Source organism: Balaenoptera musculus, chromosome 6 (assembly GCF_009873245.2).
Source record: "Balaenoptera musculus isolate JJ_BM4_2016_0621 chromosome 6, mBalMus1.pri.v3, whole genome shotgun sequence".
Lineage (NCBI taxonomy): Eukaryota > Metazoa > Chordata > Mammalia > Artiodactyla > Balaenopteridae > Balaenoptera > Balaenoptera musculus.
Genome location: NC_045790.1, coordinates 68,689,529 through 68,707,166, shown reverse-complemented (window position 1 = coordinate 68,707,166; position 17,638 = coordinate 68,689,529). Strand labels below are relative to the sequence as shown.

Here is a 17,638-nt window from a genome sequence, read left to right as displayed (position 1 = left end):
CTTCCCTCTTTCAGCTCTAGTTAGGACATCTGTTCTTTTCTTAAAAGTCTCTGGGAATGGTCCAGGGTTGTTTTCAGTAATTGGGAGAAATTGTCATAAAGAACATGCTTATAAAAATTCTGTAGCACGTCACCTTACTGAAGGAAAAAGAGAAACATGAAAATATTGTCTGCCACTTACAAACACCGTACAATTTTTGCTTCCCATGGTTGAAACAAAGAAGTCTGAAGAGTTTAGATGTCAAACTCTGTTTCTTGGATCTAAATGTTTGGTATCAGATCCCATGGACAATGGAAATTTGCTAGACGTGCGCGGTTTTTGGTGATTCACATGCCAAACAAATGGGAGAAAAGGCATTAATTTTCCCAATATTCAGAATATTACCTCATTCCAAAAGAAATGTCACTTATAAACAGTACCTCCTCCTCCATTTTATGTTCTGCTGAACTTTTCTTTATGTACATCATTTGGTTACATAATTTGTGGCATGAGACAGACAAGTGAAACAATGCTCAGCATTTTAACCAAAAGTAATATTCAGGGTGCTGGAAAATGAATCTTTACACAAAAGACACATCTAGTGTCAAAGTAAACTTCTTATACAAATCCTAACAAAGGACAAATTTAATTTATAAGTGATTAGCTTGAACAAAACATTTAAAATTTCAAAACAAGTTATGCTACTTTAAGCACTGTTCATCAATGGATTTAAAAACCTTATAGTGTTGGTCAAGTTTTGATATGCAGAGACAGCAAAGTGTACATAGGTGATTTATGCTTTCTATAACACTCAATCTTGGTTTGGAGTTTGAAAGCTAGGCTTTCTAAAATGCCTAATGTAATCTAAAATTCTAACGTAACCTGAAATTCATGATATTCTAGGCCAGGCAAGTTGACCTCCTAAATAACGTGTTCAGACTTGTTTTAACTAGTAGTTTCTTAGTCTCTCATAAGCTATCATTTTTGTATTAGCTTGGGCTTCTTTATTACTAGAGATCTTCCTTTAGGCTTTAACGTCTTGTTACCTGTACTTTGGTATTTGTACAATATATTTCCTTCATTTTGCATTCAGTGGGAGCTATTCTATGGCTAACCTCATCTGCTTCAGGGTGATACAGAACAGCAGCTCCTAAGGTCCTCTTCTAGCTCTCATTTCTAAGGCCTCTGAGTCACATACTACCGGCTATTGGCAACATCACCATGAGCTTCCCTGACTCCAAGGACTTCAATGACTCCAAGACAGGACAGAGTTGCTGACCTTTGGGTCCATGTGTCCACATTCAACCATTCTTAGGTTGTTGTGTTATAAGTTTTCTGGAACTAAACATAAGATTTGTTAACTGTTTCCTTTTCCTTTTGTTTTTAACGGAGTCTTTCTATCTGAATGAAATATCTGTTCTTCTAGGATTTATAGTATACAAATTCTTCTGGAGCCATAAAAATATTAAGGCCATAAGTAATACACAAAAAGAATAAAAATTCAAGAGCTGTCTAAAATAAGTTCAGAAATTCTATAGCATGGGGCTTCCCTGGCGGTCCAGTGGTTAAGACTTTGCCTTCCAATGCGGGGGGTGTGGGTTTGATCCCTGGTTGGGGAGCTAAGATCCCACATGCTTTGGGGCCAAAAAACCAAAACATAAAGCAGAAGCAATACTGTAACAAATTCAACAAAAACTTTAAAAAAAAAAAAGAAATTCTATAGCAAATCACAGCATCTGGAAAATATATAATAATTGATATGATCTTTTATGTACTGGCACATTCAATGAAGATAAACATAAAGGATGCAGCACAAATTAAAGATAAGAGATTAAAATGCAGATAATGGATAAGGCACAAATGTTTTTAAATTATTTCCTTTGTTATATCATGAATCTATTAAAACTCTACAGCTACGTAAATACTTACTACATATAAAAATTCTTTTAGGAACTAGCACTACCAAGAGAAAAATGGAGATTGGCGATGAAATCTCAGAATACCTTTATAAAAAGAAAGACCTGTTGAAAATATTCAAAAAACTACAAATCTTGTATTAGGCCTATTAACTAAAACTACACAGTTTATAGTGAATCAGCATCTAATTTCTATGGTAGGGAACAGAGTTACTCCATTCATGGAAATCTAGCATTGAACAGTACAAACAGTTGCCAAATTTCCCTACTGTTAATTTGGGCCAATGAGCATAAAACTTTTAAATTTTCTTTAAAAGTGTTTTCTTTGGGGAGGAAATGCTAGAGAATACAAAGGAAAGACTGGAAGATAGGAGACAGAAACTTGTATAGCTATTTAAAAGGGGATCAGCTATACCTATAATAAATACTAAAAATTTGCTCTGAAAGAGCAATACAGAAATAAAAATTCTAAAAAGCTGAAGTTAGTCTATCTTTACTTGAGGTTTTTAACCTTTCAGTATTAAAAAGAAGCATCTTAAGCAAACTAAAATGCCCAAACATTCAAAGCTGTTAAAATTCTCAAATAAACAAATTACCCCATAGCTTGAGTTAAAGATCCACAAAAAAGCTGACATAATTTTTCAATAGAAATAAACAGCAAAGGTTATAAGGTTATATCATATTTATTATTTAGACTGACTTCCAAACTTTAATTAAAATTTCCTCCCAAAGAGGAAGAGGGAATACATTTAAGGAAGTTGCTACTACTGAATAGCTAAAAGTAAAATAAAGCAACAATGAACAAATGTATTCTAAATAGCTATTACATAGACTACCAAATTAAAACTCATAATTGTAAAAGTAATACTGTACATATTAATGCTAATTTTTATATGTAAAATAATCAGTTTTCTCTTTTAGGCAGCAATTACCCTCCAATATGGCCCTTAGTCAGCTGAGCCAAAGGATGTAAGGGAGCAGCACCAGGGTGTACATAAAGCTGATAAAACAGAATGCCAAAATTACAGAGGAAGGGTAAAGGACAGAGAGATGAGAAACAAAGTCCAGTGTCTTTTCATGTAGACCCAAAACTTCAAAGGAATGAAATTATAAATTATCAATCTAGCGATTTATTTATGATACTCAATCTAAGCCATTTCAGTAATCTTCATGGGTGAAATTAAAAGGTCAGACCCTTTTTAAGACCCCCTTTGGTAAAAAATATTATTTAATTTAGTAAATTAAATAGTAAATATTATTATCTCATCAGTGGGAGATAGAATTTTGCAAAACAAACTTTCCCTTCTCTGCCTTAAGCCTAGTCTCATTTTATGAACAAGATGCTATAAAAATGGTGCATTATTTATTTAGGGGAGAATGGGGAGGGGAATGGTGAATCCACCCTTTCAATCAATCTATTTGCCTTCACAAGCTAGGATTCAGCATGTAAGATGAAATTCTATTCTACAGGGAAGAATGGAAATTTTTTCTCTATTCACCTTAATATTTATCTGGACACGATTTTGAAAATCAGGGAATGAAGTCATATACTATGATACTGATATTACTGGTGAGGTAATTAAGAAACTTACTTACCATTTTTTAGGCTTTGATAAGGGTTTGTACTTGCTGTATTTTACACGCCACTCAAGAACTTCTTTACAATGCTGACATACTCCATCATGAAGTTTTGTATTAATTTTCTTAAAAAGAAACAGAAAAACAAATTGAGAATTTCACTTGTGAGCCAGTATTACAAACCCCAAAAGGTACATGAGAAATTTAAGGGTTTTTATATTTTAATTTTATTTATGTATTTTTATAAATTTATTTATTTATTTTTGGCCGCTTTGGATCTTCGTTGCTGCACGGGCTTTCTCTAGTTGCAGTGAGTGGGGGTTACTCCTTGTTGTGGTGCGCAGGCTTCTCATTGCAATGGCTACTCTTGTTGCAGAGCATGGGCTCTAGGTGTGTGGGCTTCAGTAGTTGTGGCATGCAGGCTCAGTAGTTGCGGCTCGCGGGCTCTAGAACACAGCCTCAGTAGTTGTGGAGCACGGGCTTAGTTGCTTCATGGCATGTGGGATCTTCCCGGACCAAGGCTCAAACCCATGTCCCCTGCATTAGCAGGCGGATTCTTAACTACTGCGCCACTAGGGAAGGCCTAAGTTTTTTTTTAAATAGCAACCTAACTTCAACCTGGGTAACATTTGATGGTATACTATGCATATTTATGTACATTATCAATTTGGCTCTTTACAAAGGCAAAGATCCTTAACTGGCTGTAGCTCAGAATCATCTAGGGAGCTTTTTAATTTCCTGGAAGAAGTATTTTAAGCACATCCCCATTGATTCTGATGCATATTTATTTTACAACTCAAACTGTATAGTTAAGATAGATGCATTTTACTGTACATACGTTATATCTCAAAAAAAGGTAGTAATAAAAAAGAAAATCTAATTCATATTTTAAGACTACTGTTTTGACAATTCAAATCTTACCACTGAGAAATGAGAAATTAAACGGAGAAATTAGACAGTCCTGAATTGTCAGTCTGCAGGGGACAGCAGAGACTAAGAAACTTGAGAAAGGAGAGCCAGGGAGAAGCAGCTGGAAGCAAGAAGGTATTTAATTATTTAATTTAAACCTTTTGTATTCTCATGTAAAGATGTCTTCGAAAAGTTACCTTGCTAACCTGGTTTCTTCAAAACAGAAAATAAATATGTGCATGTGACTGTGGTAGAAAAGGGGCTTTATGAAGAAAATAAACATTTTTATTATAATATTCGTCTCAAAATGTGTTGGGAAATGAGGAAGGGAAATTTTTAAATGTGTCATGTTTTCACTATATATTTCCACTATATATTTTCACTAAATACTATATATTTTCACTGAATACTCTGGGAATTCTCTAACTTACTTTGGTTGTGGAAGCTATATATTTTCACTATATATTTTCACTAAATACTCTGGGAATTCTCTAACTTACTTTGGTTGTGGAAGCCTGGTCTTTGCCTATTGTTGGAATAATGAAGAAAGGACATTTTAAGTTCGCTTCCTTTGTTTCCTTTTTTAATTTCTCAAAAGGAGAAAAAAAAGCATCCCAAAAGATGCAGATTCTTTGGAGGGTTATTTGATACTGAGTTAAAAGCACAATATTTAGAAATCATCTGAAAGAAAACAAAACTTCTGAACAGCACTTGATATTCTTTAAGGTTCTAAACAAGAAGGTAAAATAATGACAAAATGTTTATTCCAAGAGAAATTTCAAGGATATTTTCAAAAACCATAAATTAAGCTGTGAATACATTATGTGTGAATTTAACCCTGTGGTGAAAAACATATTCTATTCCTTATGAATTGTGTGTGGGGATTCTTTTCTTCCTGACCTAGAAGGAGAGTCCCTGGGAAGAGAAATTCTGCATGCCACTATATTCCCTCTTTTCTGTGGTCCACTGACTGTTGCCAGAAAGAAGGAAATCTGTGCCTAACACCAAACTCCTCTTCTTATCAACCTTGGCACTTAGTTATCGCATACAGGGCTTGCTAAGAAATATCCAGAACTAAGGTCCACATTTCATCTTTGGTTCTCACTGCCCTCTGTTGCCTAGAATATCTTACCGAAAGCATTGCTTATATTTTCCTAACTGTAACAATAATAGAAACAAACTAATGACTTGATCTATGATTATAATATGAATGTGATATAAACTTTCTAATTAGAATGTTCTTAGAATGCACACCATTTCGTTACCTGCAATTTTATTATATACAACACACTCTACTTGTTAACTAGGAAGGATTATTTGGTTTCTTGCTTGTTTCTGTTCCAATTTCTGACCATTTCATCTTGATTTACAAAGCTGTGCACAGTTTGGAAACTGGTTTCTTTAGGGTGGATCGAGAGTAGAACAAAACAGGTCTTTGTGGGAACTTGTCCTGTATGCGATGTGTGAAGCAGTATAAATGGAGACATTGTACAGCACCCACATGACCAGCAGGCACTACTACAAAATTAAACTTGATTTTCATGTGTTAAGAAATGAATGAGAAAAGAAATGAATGAATGAGAATGAACAGTACTTTCACTTAAAAATAATCGCAGAAAGAAAACTGTGTACCTTGCTTTACCGTTTTTTGGCAAACTAGAAAAAGTGAATTCCAGACACGTGAGCAAAGGAAGCCAAATCCTAGTTCTAGGAATCACTCCTCCTGGAGCAAAGGAGATGGCAATCTTACCTTACACCTATGTTTACAACTAACCCTGTCTTGGCAGTTAATTTTAGCATGTCCCTCATGGTAGAAGATAATAGGTTATTTAAGGTTAAGATTTAAGCATGTTCAAATATAAAATCAAAACATAGTTTTCTAAGTACAAAAGCCTTTAAAGATCATTTAGTTTAACAAGCTACTATCCAGATCTCTAAAGGAAAAAAATCATCAGTGGAAGATTCCACTGGACTTAAGAATCTTAGCTAAAAAAAGAAAACCTTCTTTATCAACGAATACTTCTTTTAAAAATTAGAATAGACTTAAGATGTATCAGAAGACACTCCTACTTCACATACACATAGTCTTAAAAACTGTCTAAGCCATTATTAATTCATACAACACATTTTATAGTAAGTGCTGTTATCCCTGTTAAACGTTGTTATCCCACAATGCATCAGTGATAAAATAATACAGCAATCCCCAAAAGAAAACTGGGTGAGGACTACAACTCCAAGAAGGTAGCAAGAGCAAATTGTAAATATAACATCTGTATCAATATGCTGATGCTGAAAAATATTTTATAAAATATAAAGTATCATTTAACAGAAGGAAGGCACTACTGTGTTGCAGGGGAAGAATCTGAATAACATTCAAGAGCAACTAATATAATCTTTCATTAGGATTTTCTGTACATCATAATTCTTCCAGAAATGCTAAAGGTAAAACAGTGGCATATTTTACTTCCCTTCATTAACTGAAAAAAAAAAGAAATCAAAAAATCAAATTCTCAAGAAAAATGCCAACTCTAACTGCAGCTGAATTTCCATGGAATGGAGTGGAATGGAATGGCCTTGTTCTCTCCCCTGCCTTACACCAAAATAAGGTATTTGCTGCCAATATAGCTACAACAGTGTTATTCCAGAAAATAGGAATTTTGTATTTTAACTATATTTAAAAGTATATATTTTAAAATTTTCTAGTAACACTCCTTTATTCTAAATTTGGTTAGAGGATAAAGGATCTCTGAATTTAGTAGTAAGATATTATATGACTAATAATAATAATGTGAAAATCTGTATTTTAGGTTGTGACTTTCAAATCATAAACTGTATTATTTTAAATCCTTTTAATATGGCTAGAACATTGTTGGGCATAAAGTATCTTATAAAATAAATACGACCAAAAATAGATGAGGGAGTCAGATTGAGGGAAAAATGAGAGTTGGTAGGGAAAATTACAACGCAGTCAGGAGTACAGCTGGGAAGTGCACTTGCTAGAGATCGGCCACAAGTGAGATGTGAGTTTTCTAGCAGTCAAAAAAACATGAGCTCTGCTCACCTACCTGATTCAATGTCTGTAACATGCCAAAAATCCAGTTTCTCAGAAGCAGCACAACTATTCTTGTCATTGAAACCCAAAGTTTCATTTTCCCAAAAAGGACACCATATAATACAGTAAACAATGTTCTCAAAAACAGCCTTACAATTCAAAGTATTTCACAGAGCTGTTTTCTACCTTAGTTCTCAGAGTAGGCTGGTGTTATAGCATGCCAAACACAGTGTAGTAAAAAAGTTATTTTCAGGCGTGCAAAGTAGATACAGAGGCCTGATATTCATAAGATCTATAGAAATGCACTGCAAATCATAAGGCCATCTTCAATAAATACTTTCTCCCAAATGAGTTCTAAAAACATTCACCTCTATTATGAAAAATTCAAACATGCAGAAAAAAGTTAAAACAATAATACTAATGCATAGCCGTATACACTATCTAGAGACAACTGTTAACGTTTTATGTGCGTGTACACTTAAAATAAGTTGCAAACATCGAGACACTGCACCTGTCAATCATACATATCCTGGAAATAGACTTTCTCCTACTTAACCACAATACCATTACCACACCTCAGAAAAAATGAAAAATAATTCTCTAATATCATTGAATGTAGCCCGTCTCCACTGAAATGTCCTCAACTGCTCCCTTGCCCCCCCAAATCAGTATTCAAGTTCAGTTTGTTATCTCTCTTTTGATCTAGAAGGGTTTCCCTCTTTTACACTGATTTTTTTTTCAATTATTTTAAAAAAAATTTTTATTGGAGTATTGTTGATTTACAATGTTGTGTTAATTTCAGGTATACAGCAAAGTGAATCAGTTATACATATACACTGATGTTTTTGAAAATACCAGGCAAGTTGTCTTTGAGAATATTCCACATTCTGTATTTGTAACATTGGTTTCTCTTGGTGTAATTTAACTCATTGCTTTATGTCCTATAGTTCTGCAAGGTGGAAGTTAGGTTTAAAGGCTTGATTAGATTCAGGTTTAAGATTTTTTTGACAAAAACAGTTCATTTGTGCTACTGCTATGTACTCCACATTACTCCAAGTCAGGAGGCACAAGATGTCCAGTTCTCACCTAGTCAGTGATGAGAAATTTGACTGATCACTTGGTTAAGGTAGTGACTGCCCAGATCTCTTCAAATTACAAAGATTAGCAATAACGCATAGGGGTCATGTCAATATGCTGTTCCACAATAACATTTCGCTTCATGGTTTTAGCATCCATTCAAGGTTCTTTGCCTGAATCAATCATTTTAAATGCTAACTCTATCATTCTTTCTACATTAATTAAATTTTTTTTAAAAAGGTTGCCAGCTTAAGTCAGTTTTGAGGTATAATACATATAGAGTAAAATTCACCCAATTTAGGTGTATAGTTCTGTGAATCTGACAATCAACATATAGAACATTTCCATCCTTCTAAAAAGTTCCCTCATGCCCCTTTGTTGTCAACCCCCAGGCAACACTAATTTTCAATATGCTCCTACAGTGTTGCCTTTTCCAGAATGTCATATAAATGAAATGATCAAGTATATAACTATTTGAGGAGCTCATTCCTTTTTATTGGTGAATGGTATTCCATTGTATAGATGTGCTATAATGTTTATTCATTCACCATTTGAAGGACATTCTGAGCTGCTTCTAGTTTGGGGTGCTAATAAATATTTACATACAAATTTCTGTGTGGAAAGGTTTTTATTTCTCTTGATTTACTATCTAAGAATGGTATTGTTGGGTTGTATGATAATTTTATGCTTAACTTTGTAAGAAACTAACAATTTTTCAAAGTGGCTATACCATTTTGCATTTCCACTAGCCATGTATGAAGATCCAGTTTTTCCACATCCTTTCCAGTGCTTGAAATTGCAAAGATTTTTTTATTTTAGCCATTTGAATAGGTGGATAGAGTTATCTATTTATGCTTTTAATTTGCATCTCCTTAATAACTGATAATGTTGAATGTCTTTTCATGCACTTACACGTTATCATGTATTTTCTTTAGTGAAGTGTCTGTTCAAATCTTTTGCCTTTTTTTTTTTCTTTTAATTGGATTGTTTGTTCTCTCATTATTGAGATGTGACGTTCTGTATATATTCTAGATACCTGGCCTTTACTGATACATACTTTGCAAATATATTCTCCCAATCTGTGCTTTTATTTTCATTATCTTAACAGCGTTTTTCTAAGATAAAATCTTTTAAATTTCAAAGAATAATGTTTCGATTTTTTCTTTTATGGACCATGCTTTTAGTGTCAAATCTAAGAAGTCTTTGAAGAATCATGATTTTTACCTACGTTTTCTTCTGGAAGTTCAGTAATTTTAGGCCTTACATTTAGTCTATAATCTATTTTGAGTTAATTTTTGTACATGGTGCAAAATACTGGTAGGAGGTTCTTTTTAAATTATCTATGGGCGGGACTTCCTGGTGGCGCAGTGGTTAAGAATACGCCTGCCAATGCAGGAACCACAGGCTCGATCCCTGGTCCAGGAAAATCCCACATGCCGCAGAGCAACTAAGCCCGTGTGCCACAACTACTAAGCCTGTGCTCTAGAGCCCGCAAGGCACAACTGCTGAAGCCCACGCACCTAGAGCCCGTGCTCCGCAACAAGAGAAGCCACCGCAATGAGAAGCCCGCGCATCACGAAGAAGAGTAGCCCCCGCTCACCGCAACTAGAGAAAGCCCGAACGCAGCAACGAAGACCCAACACAGCCAAAAATAAGTAAATAAATAAATAAATTTATAAATTATCTATGGGCATCCAAGTTCTAGCATCACTGAATTGTGTTTGTATCTCTGTCAAAAGTTAAGTATGGGGCTTCCCTGGTGGCGCAGTGGTTGAGAATCTGCCTGCCAATGCAGGGGACACGGGTTCGATCCCTGGTCTGGGAAGATCCCACATGCCACGGAGCAACTGGGCCCGTGAGCCACAATTACTGAGCCTGCGCGTCTGGAGCCTGTGCTCCGCAACAAGAGAGGCCGCGATGGTGAGAGGCCCGCGCACCGCGATGAAGAGTGGTCCCCACTTGCCGCAACTAGAGAAAGCCCTCGCACAGAAACGAAGACTCAACACAGTCATAAATAAATAAATAAATAAATAAAAGAACGTGAATTTCAAAAAAAAAAAGTTAAGTATGTGTGAGTCTGTTTTGGACTCAATATTCTATCACATTAATCTGTGTCTACTCTTTCTTCAGTACCACCCTGTCTCGATTACTGGAGCTTTAAGGTCTTGAAATCAGTACTGTGTCTCCTCCAAATTTGTTCTTTTTCAAAATTATTTTGGCTATTCTAGTTCCTCTGCTTTTCTGTATACATTTTAGGATCAATTTCTTAATTGTAACAAAAAAAGCCTGCTATGGACCTACTAGAGAATGGACTTGAGGATACGGGGAGGGGGAAGGGTAAGCTGGGACAAAGTGAGAGAGTGGCATGGACGTCTATACACTACCAAACGTAAAATAGATAGCTAGTGGGAAGCAGCCGCATAGCACAGGGAGATCAGCTCGGTGCTTTGTGACCACCTAGAGGGGTGGGATAGGGAGGGTAGGAGGGAGGGAGATGCAAGAGGGAAGAGATATGGGGACATATGTATTTGTATAACTGATTCACTTTGTTATAAAGCAGAAACTGACACACCATTGTAAAGCAATTATACTCTAATAAAGATGTTAAAAAAAATTTTTTTAAAAGCCTGCTATGATTGCAGTTAGGATTATATTGAAACTATAAATAAATTTGAGGGAGAACTGACATCTTAACAATACTGACTATTCCAATCCATCACCATTGCATTCCTGGGATAAACCTCATTTGTCTGAGGTATATTATCCTTCTTATTGGTGAATACAATATGCTAATATTTCATTGAAGATTTTTGTGTTTATGTTCAATGAGGGATATTGGTCCATAGTTGTTTGTTCATTTGTTTTAATAACGTCTCTGGTTTTGGTGTTTAGTTCAGCTGCTAGAGGATTCATATACAAGGGTTAAAAGGACTTAAAATAGAAGTAAAGATTTTATATATCTTAGAAGAACACAAGAACATTAAAAGTCTTGTAGAATAAGCTCAAGTCCTTATTTTTAAATGTTTAAAAGTACATTTATATGTTTAAAAGTGTTTTTTTGGTTACAAACCGAGAAAAAGTTTATCCTAACTAGATGGAGTTCAATTCCTTATAGCTAGCCTTTGGATTATCATATTATATAACACTTTAGGAAATCAAATTTATCACTCAATAAATATGTATGGGGCAGGGGAAAAAACAGAGTTCAAGCTTCACATAGAAATCTCTTTTGTATTCTGTCCAGTAGTCTGTAAATTTTGTTCATCTCCCACCACCTCATTTGGTTTTGCAACTAGTTCTTTCCTTTTAATGCTTTTTTTCCCCACTGTGTAGAATTTATTACTTTTGTAAATGAAAAATAACTTTACTGATCAATTTTATAGATTTAAAACAATATGAGCATTTATATATAATATTCACATTATAGAAATTTTTATAAAAATACAGATAAAGAGAAAAAGACAAGTCTTATCACTCAGAGATTCTATACTTTCCAGCATTTCAAGCATATATATTTATAGAAATTTGCACTTTTTAATGTACACGTTGTTTTATAACTTATCAATTTTTTTCATAAGAGTATATATACTTTTAAAACATGTTTTCATTGGCAGTATTATATTCTCTCAGAGTAATACTTTCATTTACTTAACCTATTCTCTGAGAGTCTGCCTGTTTCCAACTTCTGACTGAATACGTATATTTTTAAATGTACTATGTTATAAATATCAGAAAACTTCTAATGAACATGCAAATTCTCATTTACACATAACAAGTTCTGATCTCATTTCAACAAAAGAGTAAAAATAACAGGAATTTTATCAGAGGTAAAAATTCATAGTAAAGAATAACTGTCCCTTTCTTAAATCAAGTACATAATTATTTGGACATTAAAGCAAATGTTTCCTAATATTGTCTATAAAAATTTGCTTTGTTTTTTTATCCTGGCAGTTAAAAAGTTAAAAAGAATAGAAGACACTGCCACTTTCCTTTTCAAAAAGGGAATTAAAAATCATTCTTGCTGGGAATTCCCTGGCGGTCCAGTGGTTAGGACTCGGCGCTTTCACTGCCAAGGGCCCAGGTTCAATCCCTGGTCAGGGAACTAAGATCCCGCAAGCCTCTCAGGACAGCACAAAAAAAAAAAAAAAAAAAAAAAGCATTCTTGCTATAATCAACAATACCACAATTACTATAGATAGAACACCACTATTACATGATCCAGAATATTAATACTGAGTTCTAGTCTCTTAAAACTTTCAAACATACAAACTCTTTTTTAATGTAATAAGAAGTAATAGTCTAAATGTCTGTTACTCTCAGAAATACCTTATTTGGATAAGTTACTGAGTCTTACTATTTTTATGTATTTTATTATTTCACAAAATGAGCTAGTTATATAAATAGACCAGAAATACTTTTGAAGTGAGTTCTCGTATAAAATTGGTTTTATTGTCATTTAAGGATAAATAGAAGACCAAAGTTACTATACGCTTACTTCTTTTTAGGAAACTACATTGGTTTAATGTAGCTAATTAGAGATTAGCTCTCAACATTTATAAGCAAAATATTACCTTAGTGTTCTAAAATACTTGATATACATATATATATATACATCAAATACATAAACATTTCAGTTACCAGTATTTGATTTTTCACTATATAAAATTCTAATTAAAAGATACCTAAGGCATAAAATGAGGTATATTTCTACTGTAAGTTAAAATAATTAATTTTCCTCCCTAAAGTCTAGTCCATCTTCCTCTCATTCACTCTGTGTTCATCTTAAGTCCTTAAAACACCAATACCAAGCAGAGCAAAGTGAAAATATATACTAGAAATACTCAAAATTCTCCTCTTCTTCAACATATTTACAATACTAGCTTTTCTAGTCATGAAATAATATTAGATTCCTTTTCCCACTTTTTTTTTTTACTGCTGAAATGTTTAACAAACAACATCTGCAAAAATAAACAATTGCATTTTCATCCAAAGACTGAATATAAAATGGGTTCTGACCATCCTAAACAGAGGACTATTCTCTCAAAAAGTGGGTAGAGCTATTGTCAGTTGCAATTATACAGAGAGGGTCTATGTACAAACTACCTACTGATTTATTTCAGCAGCCATGCAAACTACTCAGATTTTCACTGACAAGCTGAATGCAGACACTTAAAAGAAGCCACACCTGCCTACAGGCAGAAACATGCTGTTGCAATATCTTCTGGCAGTAGCAAAACCTATTAAGAAAGCAATTTTTTTTCCAAAGTATATTTCATTCATTTACTTTTAAGGAAAAATTAAAATAAATTGGTGCTGTAAATTTTAACAAGCAAATATTTCTGAAGGATTCTAACAACCAAATCACTGCACTGATAAACCAATCACATCTTTAAAAGGTGTGGTCAGTTGGAACAAAGAGCACTCTGGTATGAAGATTTTTAATTCTCTCCATCTTGTTCTAAAAGGCACAGTTCAGGAGGGCATGTTATGAATGTTAAAAAATATTTTTATAGAAGGACCTAAAAGGTAACGCTAAGAACAAATTATAAGCAGAACATAGTATAATCTCCTGAGGACAAGAGAAATTTTGCCTTACAACAATTAAAACATTGGGAACTTAGTATTTTAAGATAATGTGCTTTCAATTATCTTTGAGCCATCTTCCTTATTAACTATGGGACATTTTTAGTAAATAAATAACCCAAGAATAACTTCTCTAAGAGGAAATAGCATTATTGTCAGAGCAATTTTACGGGAAGTAAGTTTTTTCTCCCTCAAAATTTTGCTGTAAATGGTCAAAATGTCAATGGTTTTATCTAGGGATAATCTGTGTCGTTCCTGAAAAAAGACCCGCCTTACAAAGTAGGATTGTACCCTAAACTCCATTTGCTCCTTCTCAAGATCCTTTGCTAATACTTCTTCCTCTGATTACCCCTTAAAATTATCCATTCCTCAATATTTAGTCATCAACTCACTCACTCACCTGCCCACTCTCTCTCTGTCTCTGTCTCTCCTTCAACTTAGATGTCTACCAAGGAGGTGATACACTTTTCCTTAGAAAGAAAGTTGATTACTATAATTGAAACACCACTGGTTAGTGTGAGAAGAAATAATAACAATAATGGTAATAATAATAATGACATTTATATAGTATCATCTTAAAAATCAATATTCACAGTTAATCATATCATTTCCTCATGACTATCTTAGGGGATAAATAGTATTATTTCTATTTTACAGATGAAGGAACAAATCCAGACAGGTTTAACAATCTGCCTACAATCACACAACTACACAGTCATACAACCAGGGCTCAAGACTCATGCTGACTCCAAATTCCATATTTTGCCCCACCATTCCATACTGTCTCTCTTTTAGAAACTAAATCTCAGGGCTTCCCTGGTGGCACAGTGGTTAAGAATCCGCCTGCCAATGCAGGGGACACGGGTTCGAGCCCTGGTCCGGGAAGATCCCACACGCCGTGGAGCAACTAAGCCCGTGTGCCACAACTACTGAGCCTGTGCTCTAGAGCCCACGAGCCATAACTACTGAGCCCACGTGCCGCATCTACTGAAGCCCCCGCACTCTAGAGCCTGTGCTCCACAACAAGAGAAGCCACCATAATGAGAGGCCCGCGCACCACAACGAAGAGTAGCCCCTGCTCGCTGCAACTAGAGAAAGCCCGCGTGCAGCAACGAAGACCCAACACAGCCAAAAATAATAAATAAATAAAAATCAATAAATTTAAAAGAAAAAAGAAACAATCTCAGTCTGATTTCTAGTTTCCCCATTGAAAGCATCATTACTTGGGAAGATGCACTTTGATTTCCAATCGAGTAACTTAGAGAAATCTTTGAAACATACAGTGTTTGTTGAAACGTACAGTGTTGCCCAGAATAACCTCAAAACTGACAGGAAAACCTATGTTAGAGACATAAGTCAAGAGTCCAGAAGAGCTATTACTTAAGAAGCTTTTCCAAAGTTTAATATCAAAAGATATCACCCCTAAATGTAATTTATCCTAGATTCTCAGTCTGTATGTCTAAAGTCCCTTAATTCAGACATGGTTCACAGTGGTACTGCACTGTATAGAAACCATCTGTTTTCTACTCTGACTTTCTCATGGTCAGGAAAAATAGAATTTATGGAAATAGTTTATGGCCTTTATTCCTATTCCTGGAATTTAGGCCAAATCTAAACACTCTGAAAGCTGGGAAATTACTTCTTCTTCACTCTTCCCTATGTTTTAACCCTGCCTTAGTTAAAAGGTCAAACGTCAGACCAAATCTCAATTAGCTATGGAATCTAAGATGAGGAACATGCTAGGAAATCTGGGTAATTTCCAGATCAGTGATTCTCAACCTTTGTTTCTCCCTCTACTGTTCACAGCCCCATGTTACTCTCATCATCAAATACAGAAAACAGTACAACTTAATTAACAGGAGAGTTAATGAGTATTTGGGGGAAGCACAGGGAAGAGAGGTCCTGATACATTCTTTTCCAACAGAGGATGTCTATCAAAACTGGAGGAGATAGAGCTAAATACATGTATTTCTAGCTTCTCAAGAAATCTTCTACTATACTTATCATTTAACTCCCTGCTTGGTTGTTTACAGTTCTGGCCAATGTTCTTTTGCTTATGCAAGTCCTTGAGTGATTTCGTATCTATGGGACATGTCTGTACTTTGATCAGGTGTCTAGACAAAAGCATGCTTAGGGAAAGATTATTTATTTACATGGTTTATTATAAAACAGGTTTTTTGGTTTTCACTATAAAAATAATAGCAAACTAAATAATTTTTACATAAAACACTGCTATCATAAATCTATAAACCACATGCCTAATCCTTTATAAAAATTCTCCCTGCTGCTATTCTTAGAACATTCCTGTGGCTAGGGGCAGGCATAATTATCTTCATTTTGCAGATGAGAAACCTGAGGCTCAGAGAATTAAGAGATTTGCCTGAGGTCACACAATTAATCAGGACAGCAGAGGCAGAACCCATAAAAAGATGCCTTTTAGTTTAGGGCATTCTATTAAAGTTACAAGTAGAAAGTGTTCCCCTACAGCTTTCAAGGTTTTCTAAATAGTAAAGGAAAAAAGAAAAAAAGAAAAGCACAAAATTTTGCAGAGTAAAATCTTGTCTATGTTTTTGTCCTATGTTTTGACTCAAATTCTAACACTGGTATATTGTTTTGCAAATAGGGCCAGACCTGCTGGCTTGTTCCTAAGGTAACCTTGCAGTATTATATGTTATTTGCTTAAAAGGCACAAAACAAAATTCAAAAGTTAGAAAAATTCATTTAAGAACGAAAATATTACCTTTGCTAAGCAATGTTCTAAAAGAGGAGGATTTACTTTTCTACCATGTTCTTCACAGATTTTCAACACACTGAGACCTAAAAAATAAAGTGTAAACTAAGTAGTGAGCTACATGGGCCAACTATGTACAATCCAATTGGAATGCAAAAAGCCCTACTCAAGCAGCAATTGTGTAGTGTCATGAGGCAACACATGTGTTTTTATAAGCACTCATTAAAAGTTAGTCACAATTTGAGATCTTGTCCAACCAGTATGGTATGCCCCAAGTTAGTGATCTTAAAAGAGGCAAACTACTGACCAACCATTGTTTAGCATGTATTAAACAAAAAAGAACAATGACATTCATTTCCTTCTAATAGCATATTTTAGGAATTTCTGGATTTAACTCTTCCAAGCATAATAATTGGCAATGCCCACAAACCAAATGATTTTATCTTTTAAAATAAATCAGCATTGTATGTCATTTACTTGGGTACAGGTATACAAGGACAACTGCCATACTGAAGCTAGTTAATTTCTTCAAAGATAGTTGCCTTGTTCTGGTCACATTAATATATCATAAGAATAACCTGTATATGCTGACAATTGATTGAGGAGTCAAGTCACAAAAAATTAGGTTTGTGCCATGATTTGTTTAGTCTAGAGCGCAGTATTCACATGTGACTTAACCTAACTTCAGTTGAGAGCATTTTCTCATTCTTAAAAAAGAAAGATGTTTTTGATGACAAGAATATAAAAAAACTAAAAAAAAAAAAGAATATAAAAAAACTAAGGGATAAAATTAAGGTGTGTTCTGAAATGAAG

At 34.5% G+C, this 17,638-nt stretch overlaps 1 protein-coding gene across 1 annotated transcript in view; it reads right to left on the bottom strand.

Moving 5' to 3' along the window:
- C6H9orf85 (chromosome 6 C9orf85 homolog) overlaps positions 1-17,638 on the bottom strand; it is a 61,134-nt gene that overhangs the window by 30,571 nt on the left and 12,925 nt on the right. The window contains exon 2 of the mRNA XM_036854217.1: positions 3,492-3,598. Coding sequence (XP_036710112.1) covers positions 3,492-3,598 — 107 coding nt within the window. The remainder of the gene's footprint in view (positions 1-3,491; positions 3,599-17,638) is intronic.